Source organism: Astyanax mexicanus, chromosome 7 (genome assembly GCF_023375975.1).
Source record: "Astyanax mexicanus isolate ESR-SI-001 chromosome 7, AstMex3_surface, whole genome shotgun sequence".
Classification (NCBI taxonomy): Eukaryota; Metazoa; Chordata; class Actinopteri; order Characiformes; family Acestrorhamphidae; genus Astyanax; species Astyanax mexicanus.
Genome location: NC_064414.1, coordinates 6298740 through 6311552, shown reverse-complemented (window position 1 = coordinate 6311552; position 12813 = coordinate 6298740). Strand labels below are relative to the sequence as shown.

Sequence of the window (12813 nt, the reverse complement as noted above, 5' to 3'; positions counted from 1 at the left end):
GAGTGACTAACGGAGTTAATTTACTATAAAAGTAACTGGTTACCAGTAAAAGTAACTATTGCATTACTAATGCGATAACCTGGACGTTTTATTTATTCAAATCAAGCAAAATGTGTGGTCAATCGTAAATTAAAGATTTTTTATCAACCTTACTGTGATCTACAGTTCTATAAATCCGTTTTCAGCTTCTCCTCCGTGGCGCCGTGTATGTGAGGCTCGTATCACAGACAGCTGACCTTTTTGCCGGAGGGCGGGGCTGCGCTCATGCAGCGGCTCTCTCTATTGAAATGAATAAGATGTGTTGTGCTGGTGGACGGGCAGAGGATGCGTCTTTCTTGCGGGCTTTTCTTATGGCTCAGCAGCTTCATCCAACCTTACAGTACATTATCAAGCACAAGGCACTAAAGGCAGTATATTGTACCTACTACTTATATACCATACTAAACATTTACCTTTTTTTCTTCTTTTAAGGTTTCACCAGAATGCATCATTACTTGCTGATAATCACTGTCTGGCTTGGAGGAATTGGGACGTGCATGCTCTTCTTCCAGTACAACTGGTCAGGTTGTTCATTTCAAACTGTTCCATCTGATCTCGCACCAGTTTTTCGCCAAAGCACAACCACCAGCGATACCTCGCCATCAACAACCCCAGCAGATTCTCATCCAGAGAAACCCATTCTGCTGGTGTGGGTCTGGCCTGAAACGGACAGCTTCAAATTCGACCCCGTTGAGTGCAAACGCCGGCACGACATCGACGGCTGTTTCTTGACGGACGATAGAGATCTGTACAACCGTTCAGATGCGGTTCTTTTCTACCACAAGGGAATCAAAAAGGATCTGTCCAACCTTCCCCAGACTCCACGTCCTCCTTTCCAGAGGTGGATCTGGTTCAACCTGGAATCGCCGACCAACACTCGGCCGAAAGCTGGATTGGAGAACCTCTTTAACTTGACTCTGACTTACAGAAGAGACTCGGACATTTCTGTGCGATACGAAATGACTGTCAGGAAACGCCCATTTGAGAACATCGTGATCCCCAAGAAGGACAAGCTCGTCTGCTGGTTTGTTTCCAACACCAACCCCGGTACTGGAGCGTGGGCTAGAATACAGTACTACGAAGAGCTCAAGAAACATATCCAAGTGAATATCTTTGGAAACATGGCCGGACAGCGCTTAAAAGATGAGGACTACTACCCTACCATGTCCAGCTGTAAGTTCTACCTCTCTTTTGAGAATTCCATCCATAAAGACTACATCACAGAGAAGTTCAACGGTCCAATCGCAGCAGGGACTGTACCAGTTGTGTTGGGACCACCAAGAGAAAACTATGAACAGTTTGCTCCCGGTAATTCCTTCATACACGTCAATGACTTCCCCAATGCCTCACTCCTCGCCCAACATCTGCTTCAACTGGACAAAGACAACGAAGCCTACAGTCACTACTTCGACTGGAGAAAACACATCTCAGTGGTTCCTCACTATTCAATTTGGAATGAAGAGTTTATACTGCCTATCTGTCAAGCCTGCGATTATATTTCAAGACACAAAGAGTACAAGCAAGTGCATGATCTCTTCAATTGGTATTCTTCGTGATTATTTCCCACTATGATAGAGTGCAATCATTTATTTTATTTTTTTTTAAATAGGAACAAACATCCAAAGCAAGCAGAGCAGAATATATCAAACATACTGTATGATAATAAATATAATATAAAAAGAGATATGTCACTTTATTACCTGATATCCAGGGCACTTTAAAATAAGACAACCATTAATAAAATTTATGCCAATTTTAATGTTTATTTATTTATGGGTATTCTACATACACACAATTGTCAGCTCATATTAGTCTCTGCTATTAAAGGTCACATGTTCTTCTTTGCTGTTAAAGATCACATATGTTTTATATGTATCTACAGTAAAGAAAGAAAACACAGTTGTTCATAAAGGATATTGTCTTTGGCTCTGTTGTATCACTTTTATATGGCATTCAGGAAATTGAACTTCAATGCAAACCATCAGGTTAAGACAGCATGGTAAAGACAAAACAATCAAATCAAAGAAACAGACAAACAGACAAACAAATAGAATAACACTGTTTTTTTTAATTCTTTAATTCTTCATGTAATGTAATTCACAGTTATGTCCATCGATGTGAAACAGTTTAGGGTCATTGTTGTCATGTTTTTCATTTCAGAATTCTCCACACAATCTTTATTGAGCACCCTGCACCGTTTTCTTCCTCAGCTATGCCTTAAAATGTGCAAAATGTCCTCAGCACCTTATTCCATTATTATTAAAGCTGGCTTTAGCATACCTCAAGCGACTTGTGGCGTGTGCCCCAAAAAAAAGGCTTCTTCCGCATTACTCTGCGATACAGCCTCTTCTTGTGCAAAGTGCACTGAATAGTGAATAGTGAATAATGAACAATGCACAGTGACACTATTATCTGCAGCAAGATGATGTTGTAGCTGGTCTTGTGGTCTGTTGACTATGACTGTTCTTATAATCTTTCTCCTCTGCTTATCTGAGATTTTTCTTGTTCTGCCACTTCAGGTCTAACTAGAACTAGAACTGTGTCTGTGGTTCTTCCATTTCCTCACTGTAATGTTCCTCACAGTGGAAACTGCAGCTGAAATCTCTGAGATATGTAGCTTTTTGTATCCTTCATTTAAACCATGATGTTGAAGAAACTAATGTGGCAATTGGCCACATTAACCCTTTTATCATAACTGGATTCACCTGTGTGAATGTAGGTCAAGGGTCAATGAGCTTACCAAACTAATGTTGTGATCCAATAATGAATTATAAAGCTAATAAAAACAATAAAAAAGACAAGGGTGTCCAAATGTATGCACCTGCCTATTTTTGTTAGAATTATTAATAATTATTGCACACTTTCTGTAAATCCTATAAACTTCATTTCACTTCTCAAAAATCACTGTGTTCTTTTGCTATATGATACATTTAACTGAAATTGCTGATCCCAACAACCAATAATTTATTAAGTAAAAATCATGAAAATGATCAGGGCTGCCCAAACTTTTTTATACCACTGTATGCTAAAAACTGAAGATCTTATTTTAGAATAACTTATTTTATATTTTATTTTATCATCAAAGCTATTTGTGGATACTGCTTTAGTACCAAATTATGAGTAACATTTTATAGTAATTTTCATTAATATACCATTAACCAATGATTAATAATTTTAAGAAACTAAAAACTGGCAACATTAACTGCAATTGATAATCATTTGCCTGGTTTAAAATTCATATTTACTAGTGATTTATTAATCTTTAAATTCTGATTAGCTGATGATTTGCTATCATTTTAATATGAATATCCATGCTGATAAATAAGTGTCACGTGTGAACATTTGTTAATATTCAAATTCTGATGAACTACTGCTTTGTTCACATCTACTGATCATTAGTTTAAAATATATTAATGAAAGTTATTATAAAGTGTTACCCAATTAAAATTGCAATCACATGTTGACATCACCTATTTGAAATCACATCATTTTTTTTTATAATGTCATTACTAGCCATAAACTGCCCCCTTTTTAAAATGCCAAACTTTTTTTTCTGGAATGTGTTGTAGATCTGAAATGCAGGAATAGCTTTATATTCACAACTTCAATGTTCACCAGGCAAAACATGAAATATACTGAGTCCTTATGTCTGCATTCAAATACAAGTCAATGTAAATAAAAACAGCACTGTGTTTGTTTTGTCTTGTTTTGTTTCTGTTTTTTTTTTTTGTTTGTTCGTTTGTTTTTAATTTGCATTTTGCATATTGTCCCAACTGTTTACTGACCTTTACTGTTGCTGTGTAATGAAAGATTCAGTTACAGTGCGAATGTTAATTAGAAGTGAATTTGTTTCTGTATAATGTAGCTTTAATGTTTACAATATTACATTTACAATGTAAAAGAAGATATATTCAATTTAAAAAAGGGGGTGTCCAAACTTTTTTACTTTAATAAATAAAATTGTCATTTAAAAAGTGCTTTTTATATTTACTTAGGTTGTCTTTGTCTGATGTAAAAGTTTGTTTGATAATCGGAAAGATATCTATATGAGACAAAAAGCAAAAACAAAAAAAATATGTTGGGGTCCAATACATTTTTTACGCCACTGAACTTAGTAATATGAGGATGGCGACAATATGCCCTCGTTTTATTATTTTTTTCTGTCTTCTTCTATCAGTGGTAGACTAGAGTCAGGTGTCTGGTCTGTTGGTAAGTTGGTGGTAAGACGAGCCTGTTTTGTGTTTTATTATGAAACCGATAGCTGTAGCACCTGGGAAATGTTTATATTCTAGAGAACACATGAGGAAGTACAATCCAGTCAGATAGTTCCTTAGTTACCAGCAGATATACCCTGCTTCTGTCCATCTTTCCAATGGTTTGGTTTGATGAAACCTGTAAGAGAAACAGTCTAGAGGGTGCAGGAGTTAGACAAAGGCGAAGGCAGGGATGGGAATTGGCTTTAACTTTTTTATTTAAATGTATTTATTTAATTAAAACTGATAATACACATTAGTCAAAGTGCTCCTTTTCATAAGCAGTTTACTGTATGTCAAAGTTGCAATCCTGAAAAACACTTAGTTACAACACAATTTAATAAAGCATGTTTACTGTATATAAAAAATCATTTCTAATTTAAATTTCATACAACACTGTGCAACAATACATTTTACAAGATTTATAGAGGAATGTTAACCTTCTTAATTCTTCCTAATTTGGAATTAGAACCATGTTATTATTTGTTTTTAGGCAAATTAATTATTAGTTTGATTTATTGATATTTAACATTAGAATTTAGTTCAAATGAATTCATGTATGTTTAGAACAGTTCTGTTTACACTAGTTAAAAACAGAAATCCACCCTGGGTTTTGTTCCAACTCCCTGGGCGGCTCTGCTGAGGCTCAGCCAACAAAACCCTGGGGTGGGTTTTTACTTTCTGGACCTGAACTCTACCCTCCTCTGTGTGTAAGTAACTATAGGTTTACATAGGATCTCTGGTGGATTTGGCGTTTTACAGAGACTCTAAGACTCTAGATCAGTGGCTGAACTGCACTTAACAGAGCATGTATTACACATGTTGTAAAGTAACTTATGACATTGAAAAGATTGTTATTATCTGGATGGAGAGATTTATCTGGATAGGGTTTTTTTCTGAAATTAAACAGGAGTAAGGAGGCTATTTTTAAAATGAAAGGAACAGAAATTAAAAAATCATCTGAAAAAAAAAATGAAATAAGTTATAGATAACCAGCATTTCTACTTCAAATTTTCTAACGTAATAAATACGTTTTGATCCAGACTTGAGTCTAGTGCGAATTACCAGGTGAATACAAGCCAAATAATAACTGATTACAAACTATTAAAAACGATGTTTTAATCTTTAAACAGCACTATTCTTAAGCACATACAGGTTTTATAAATAAAATAAAACAACAGTAGCCCACAATATTTACCAAGGACTACATGTTGTTTGTAGAGGGGTGGGTTAAAGCACGTTAAGGGGGGGCTATAGCCCCCTAAAACCAGTCTAACCATATCCACAAGATTCACTGTGCATTCTTGTGAGCTAATAGTAACCTTACGGTAAGCCATTATCACAGACTTTGCATTAGTCAGGATCTACTCCACTGCTGGGCTGGTAAACTGATAGTTTGGTTGATCCTCTAATCAACCAGTAGTTTTGCCTGTAACCTGCCGTGAGAGAGGAAGGAAAGGACTTCCGAGAATTTACATAACGATGTACCCTGGGAGATGAGCGTGGTCAGGTGATTATTGTTAGCAGTGGCCACCGGACTCCGCCTTCGTCTGTTGTCATGGACACAAGTTAAAAGCAGAGCTGCTTTTCCTATCTCTGCATCCTACCTGCCGCCCGTTACAGTCTGTTTCACACCAAAGCCTGCAGATTTGTAGAGAGGTTTACACAATAAAAGTCTCTGCAGCACTTTATTTTTTGTTGTATTTAAATATGAAAAAAATACATTTTATTCTATAAACTACAGACAAATTTTTTCCCCCAAATTGAAAAAAAAAAAAAAAAAATATATATATATATATATATATATATATATATATATATATATATATATATATATATATATAGAGAGAGAGAGAGAGAGAGAGAGAGAGAGAGACCATGAGAATAGCTAAATGAGAGAAACTGATTTAAAAGCTGTGCTTACATTGCTACAATCTGGTTTTCTTTTTCTTTATCAAATAAAGTTGTTATTCTGAATATATAGGGCCTATCTTATACCCTGAGCAAGGCACGTCATTGTGTTCATTGCTATCTTACACTCCGCCAACAGTTTATTTTCACACCTTGCACCTGCGCTGTTTAAATAGCAACAGCACATGCTGAAATTAGGGGTATTGCTAGTGTATTGCTATCTTGGCAATGGAAAACACAGGTGCGCCACTGACTGAATACAAACCAAATAGACGTTAACAGTCTGATGTTCATTGCTATCTTGGCAGGGAATTGTCAAAACCGAGAAGCTGCACGTTGCACAGTTGACGGCTCACCTAAAGATCACTAAAATAGCCCATGATGTTTTTATGTGACACTTAACTTCATACAGGAAGAACCAGACAGATCAGCCATTCAAAGCACCCTACCAGAGCACCAGGACACCCTTATTTTTAGTGATAACACTGTTTATGGTATGTTATGGACACTACTGACTAAAACACACAACAGTGAAAAGGATCATTGTGAAAGTTGGCTCATGGAAGAAGGTGTAAAAAAAAGGGTGTTAATGATTAGAGAAAAAAAAGAAACCCAGTGTCCCAAACCCAGTGTTTATCAGTGGTGCTCGGTTTTCAAGGCTGCTGGAATTAAACATCTGGCTACAACAAAGCTGCTGTTAGAATGGGCTAAATTTTACTGACAACTAAAAATAAATTACCTAGGCTATATGGAGTTACATAATATAGCAGAAAATAGGACATATTTCAGTATTTCTGACAAAGAATTTACATTTCTTCTTGTTCCAAAGGTCTTGAATCTTAAAATTAACCCTTAAATTTGAACTTTAGGCTGTTTTGTCGTGTTTTTTCTCCGTTTTTCTCTGCTCCTCTTTCAGGTCTTATAACACAGTAATTATATCAGACAGACACATGCCCTGATCTCTTTTACTCCAGAAGACATATGGCTGCTCAAAAATATAATCATTTAAAATGTAAAAAGAAGCAGACTTGTTATATTTTCCTGGAACTGATCATGTTTTGATCAAAATTTTACCAAGCGCCTGTGTTTTTTTTTTTTTTTACTTATTTGTTACTTATTTTTTAATGTATAGACTTTAAATATATTCACACCTAAGATATCTTTTCAAAAATGGTTAGACTAGAGTGTTTATGAGTTAAAATCATAAGAAAATACATGGAGAAACTGCATCAGGTGGACGTTTTTTTTTACATATGTTTTCTTTGTGTGTCCTGATCAAAATACTGAAAGGCATAGGCTGCTCTGAGTGTCAGGTTTTTAGTATCTACATGTATCCTAGAGGTGTGATTATTGATTATCAAGAAAAAAACGTCCACCTGATGCTGTTTCTCCATGTATTTTCTTATGATTTTAACTCATAAACACTTTAGTCTAACCATTTTTGAAAAGATATCTTAGGTGTGAATATATTTAAAGTCTATACATTAAAAAATAAGTAACAAATAAGTAAAAAAAAAACAAAAAAAAAAACAGGCGCTTGGTAAAATTTTGAGCAAAACATGATCAGTTCCAGGAAAATATAACAATTCTGCTTCTTTTTACATTTTAAATGATTATATTTTTGAGCAGCCATATGTCTTCTGGAGTAAAAGAGATCAGGGCATGTGTCTGTCTGATATAATTACTGTGTTATATATATGAAATGGACTTGGGCTGTAGTGAAAGATAATAACAAGTATTATCTTTTGTTGAATAGTCCACCTCCATTTGCCCCCAGCAATCTGAAATACAATACTTTTAGCTGATGCTATTAACAGGCTTACAATGCTAGTGATAGGGGCATAAACAAAACACTATTTTTACAACATTAACAAACTCAAATAGCTCCAAACTCGATTGGTAGAATTCTAAGGGCCGTATCATTTAAAATAAAGCACCTTAATTTTCTCCTTACATTACTTTTACTTTTTACTTTAAGTTGTTTTTAAATCAGTACTTTTACACTTTTACTCAAAGAGTAAAAAGCTTAAGTTGATACTTCAAAAAATACTTCCACAGAAGTATTTTAAACCCTAATATCTACAATATAATTCTTCCTACTGTAGAGTAATGAATGGAGATACTTTTTTACACTTTTGCTGAACTGTGGCTTTGGGCGCTAACTTGAGTTTCACCTTCCCCGCCCAACCACACACACACACACACACACACACACACACAAACACATGCACACACTTCTTCCCATAAGGAGACATGTGTGAAACACTAGTATGTGAAACAGGCCTGACTTGTTCTTATGCCTGGGCAAGACGTGCTTTACTGAGGTAAATTAAGGAATTGCGGAACATTGTTAAGACCTGTTGTTTTCTTTCTTTCTCAAGAAGAGTGTGATCATGTCATTCCACGCCCACAAACAATCCTGGTGGTGCTTCTTTACAAAAGTCAAAATAGTACTTTTATAGTAGGATTTTATTTAATATTTTTGCCAGACATGTGCCAAGAGTTCTGTTGGCAGACAGAATAAACGATTTAAAGATTTTAAAGATTTGTTTAACCTCCAAAAAGCGAATTTTTTGCATGGCCTGCAATTTTTTTATTTTTTTATTTCTCTTTGCTATTTCAGCTAAATGGCACCTGATTAGAGCTTAGATTCTCTTCCCAAATCGGGGCTCAAAATAAAATAATCTGTGACGTAGGCATCTGTTTTTAATGCTATTTTTATATTTTAAATAAAGCTGTGCTACACTGTACGCCCGGATAAGCTGAATTCACTTCAAAACATATCATATGAGGAAAATTTAAAAAAGGTCGCCTTGAAAAAGTTAGGTAAAAGTTGGTTTTATATAATATTCAGATTTTCTGAGACATTGATTTTTGTTTTTTTTATGATGCATAAATACATTCTTGAAATAGATCACTCTGTGTGTAATACATCTTTATAATATAGTTTTTTTTATCTTTATATATAGAGTTTTACATTTGAATTACCGAATTTCTAAAATAAAGTCACTTTTTAATGATATTCTAATATTTTGAGATGCATTTGTATATATATATAAAATGATATAATTTTGCGTCTTATACAGTATTGCGTCCTCTTTAAAGAGCTTAAAATAAAATAAAAAAACATTACCTGTTATTTGAGTTGATTTGTGATGCAGAGGTATTCTTACCATTTGCCATCCTGTTATAATAATTCATCACGATGATTTGCCTTTTTTGCGGGAAATGAGAGAATTCCTTTAATACCGAAGAATACCCATATAGTAGTGATTAATTATAATTTAATAAAAAAAAATACTTATTCCAAAGTCTTTTTGGTTTTTAGTCGCAACACTGTTAGCATATGCTTGTTAGCAAGCAAAAGTGATTGTAGCTGGTTAGCTTTTAGCCTTGCCCACACTCGCTAGCCCAGATTTGTTTTTTTTTTTTATCTTTTGATGTGTGTTTAGCTTCAGATTGGTTCAGCTTAGTTGTAGTTGTAGGTTGAAGTTTCAGTATATATTTATTTAACAAAAAAGGGACCACTAAAGCATGAATGGAAAACAAACACAGAAACAAACTTAAAAACCAATAAAAACTAAGGAAACTAAATAATACTCGAATCAAAAACAAACCATACGAATACACAACAAAGTAGCACACAAAAGACTCCAAACAAAACACTGAAACAAAGGGGCTTAAATACACGAGGAGGGTGAGGAACAACTGGCACCAGTAAACAAGGGGGCGGGGTTACAAACAAGACACAAGTTGGCAACACTAATAACTAGGGCGGGGCTAGGGCGGAGACAGGACCATGTGCTTGCACAGCACATGGAGTAAGAAAACAAAACAAGGAAAATAGCAACGAACAGAGAAGCAGGACAGGAACTGAAAAATACAAGCCATAAAGTGCTAAAGGTGTGACCACAGTGGACAATTAAGATAAAGACAATTAAGACAATTCATTAAAGACAATTAATTTGATAAAGACTAGCATTGGCTAACATGTTTTAGCCTGTTTTTTTTTTCAGCTCTGATGCACAGCTCTAATTTAATTCTGATTGCTCTTTGAAGGAGGAACAGCAGTATTTGATATTTGTGGTTTTGCCACTTCCATGTAGTGTTCTTATAAAATAACTTCATTTTGGGAGGAGTAATATGCTTAAGCACCTCCCCTTTATGATCTAACTTCCTAAAAATACCATGGACGTCTCTTATGTGTCATGACAATTGTTTGCAACACTTCACTGCCCCGTCTTCTCCATTTATCTCTGCTATCTCTTCATTGTTCTGACTCTTCTGACTCTACTTATATAAGAGAGGGGATTTGCTTTCTAAGATACCGTATTTTTTGCACTATAAGGTAAACTTAAAATTTAACTTTAATTTTCCCAAAAATCGATAGTGTGCCTTTTAATCCAAATTACAGTGTTATTCAGGAGTTTTAGTTTAGTTCTCCAGCACTGAGACTGGAGTAGCATTAGCATTAGCAGCTAACCACTATTTCTTTTACAGTTCAGAGGGGAATATTATCAGCCTGTAGCCTGCTGCTAACCCCGGCTAGCTCTGCTGGAGTCGTTAGCTGCTAATGCTAATGCTCCAGCCTAGTGCTTGAGAAATTTGTGAATCTAAGCTTACTGTAAATAAATAATAATTAAATAATTAAATAAGTTTTCAGGAGATAATCTGTGTAGATTAACATCCAGCACTTGTTTGACTTTGAAACAAAGACTTTTTTTTATTTAAATTTAGTTTACTTAGGTTAACTTTACTTAACTTTGGCATGTTTTGAACTAGCAAAGTGACAGTTTTACCACTGAACAACTACACTCACTTGCCACTATATTAGGTATGCCTGTCCACCAGGTTATTAACAATGCAGTTCTGTGGGCGCAAGTGCCTCTTTGATGCTTGTTGATGCTTTCGTTTTACTGTAAGGTGAAGCCTTGTTTTAAATGGAAGTAACTCAACCCAAGACAATTAGTCCCCACCCACCTATTGCTGCAACTGTCCAAACCCTTTTTAAACAATGTAACGTGAAGACAAGCCCAACTTCTTCTCATGATTAAGAGACTACCACAGCTTTATCATTGACAGAAACACCAGAGGATGATCATAAGATATGTCACGCCTAATAAAAACAGGACAGACTGTTCAAAGTTCAGTGTGAGCTGCAGGGCAGTTCAGAAACTGGCACAGCACGAACAACCCTTTCTATTAAAAAAATAATTTGTTTATGTAAATTACATAAACAAATGTAAAAGAATGTGTTTGGAACTGGTTACATTTTTAGTTTTTAAATATTAATTCATATCTGTATCCAAAGGAAAAATCACATTTCAATAATCTTTTTCAAACCGAAATCTGACAAAAAATATATATAGTTTTTTCCTTTGAACATTTGTTTTTTCTGTATGTATAAATAACAACTAGTAAATATATGTAATAAATAATGGATTTGTTATATGGTTGGCATATGGTTGTTTATTGAAAAGGCTTGACTTTGTAATTATTTATACTGCTATGCTGCTTAAATTGTTTATATGACAAATAATAAATGATCATGTGGAAAATATATATATATATATATATTTTTTTTTATTTGGTGGAGTTGAGGTGCACATTGAATTCTGCCATGATTTGGGCAGCCATGATTTTATGTTTTTTTTTTGGATAAAATCCAGGTTAGCACCCGAACATCCCTTTCAGACAGCTTCCTCTTACAGCATCCACAGTTAATCCTGTTGGATGTGGTTGGTCCTTCTTGGTGGTATTGCGACATTACCCTGGATACCGTGGCTCTTGATACATCACAAAGACTTGCAGTCTTGGTCACAGACGCACCAGCAAGACGTGCACCAACACTTTGTCCTCTTTTGAATTCTGGTATGTCACCCATAATGTTGTGTGCATTGCAATATATTTTGCGAAAAACTGTGCTCTTACCCTGCTAATTGAACCTTCACACTCTGCTCTTACTGGTGCAACGTGCAATTAATGAAGATTGGCCACCAGGCTGCTGCAATTTAGCCATTAATTTTTATCTTATTTTATTATGTACACACACACACAGGTACATCCTCAATTGCAATTGTGCTCGTCACCACTTTTCACACTTCCTAGTTACGGCAGCGGAAATCCAACCCCTCCTGATGCTTGGGCCCCTGAGGTTTGATGCAGTTACCTGAGAGCAGGCAGTGGAAGTTCTCCAGTGGGTGGAGTAACACTGAAACTGAACACTCCTGGGGGGGAGGTGGACTTTCACAGCTGATCTTCTCTGCTGATCTGCTGCTTTTGTTGGACACCTTTCAGAGGAAACTCAGGAGTGAAGGATTTAAGGTAGGTAGGTTTTAAGGTTTCTTTTAAACAGTCTTATTTTTGGCAGATTTGGAAAGGCCAGATCATGCTTTTAATGAATACCCAGAATCCCAAAACTTACGGATATCAGCTTTAATTAAACTTGAAACTTTATGTTTTTATCAGCGATGTCAAACTCTAAAGTATGATATTTTGAACTGAATCGATTAATTTTAAGTACAATGTTTAAATACACTGCTTTTTAATTTTTTTGGAAAATGAAAAAAAAAAAAAACAATGTATTGAAGGTAGGTTACTACCTTTATTT

General features: G+C 35.2%; 2 protein-coding genes across 2 annotated transcripts in view; both read left to right on the top strand.

The window, feature by feature from the left end:
- The first annotated feature begins 476 nt into the window (after positions 1-476).
- On the top strand, positions 477-3745 carry LOC103044280 (4-galactosyl-N-acetylglucosaminide 3-alpha-L-fucosyltransferase 9-like). The gene has a single exon (XM_007260212.4). It carries the CDS (start codon positions 483-485, stop codon positions 1593-1595), a length of 1113 nt encoding a protein of 370 aa, XP_007260274.4. The 5' UTR covers positions 477-482; the 3' UTR covers positions 1596-3745.
- An 8642-nt stretch (positions 3746-12387) lies between these two features.
- Positions 12388-12813, top strand: part of LOC103042542 (4-galactosyl-N-acetylglucosaminide 3-alpha-L-fucosyltransferase 9) — a 45224-nt gene continuing 44798 nt past the window's right edge. The window contains exon 1 of the mRNA XM_049481445.1: positions 12388-12527. The gene's annotated coding sequence lies outside the window, so the exon portion shown is untranslated. The remainder of the gene's footprint in view (positions 12528-12813) is intronic.

Coding starts and splice junctions, on each gene's coding strand:
- LOC103044280 (XM_007260212.4), top strand. CDS start 483: ATGCATCATTACTTGCTGATAATCACTGTCTGGCTTGGAGGAATTGGG.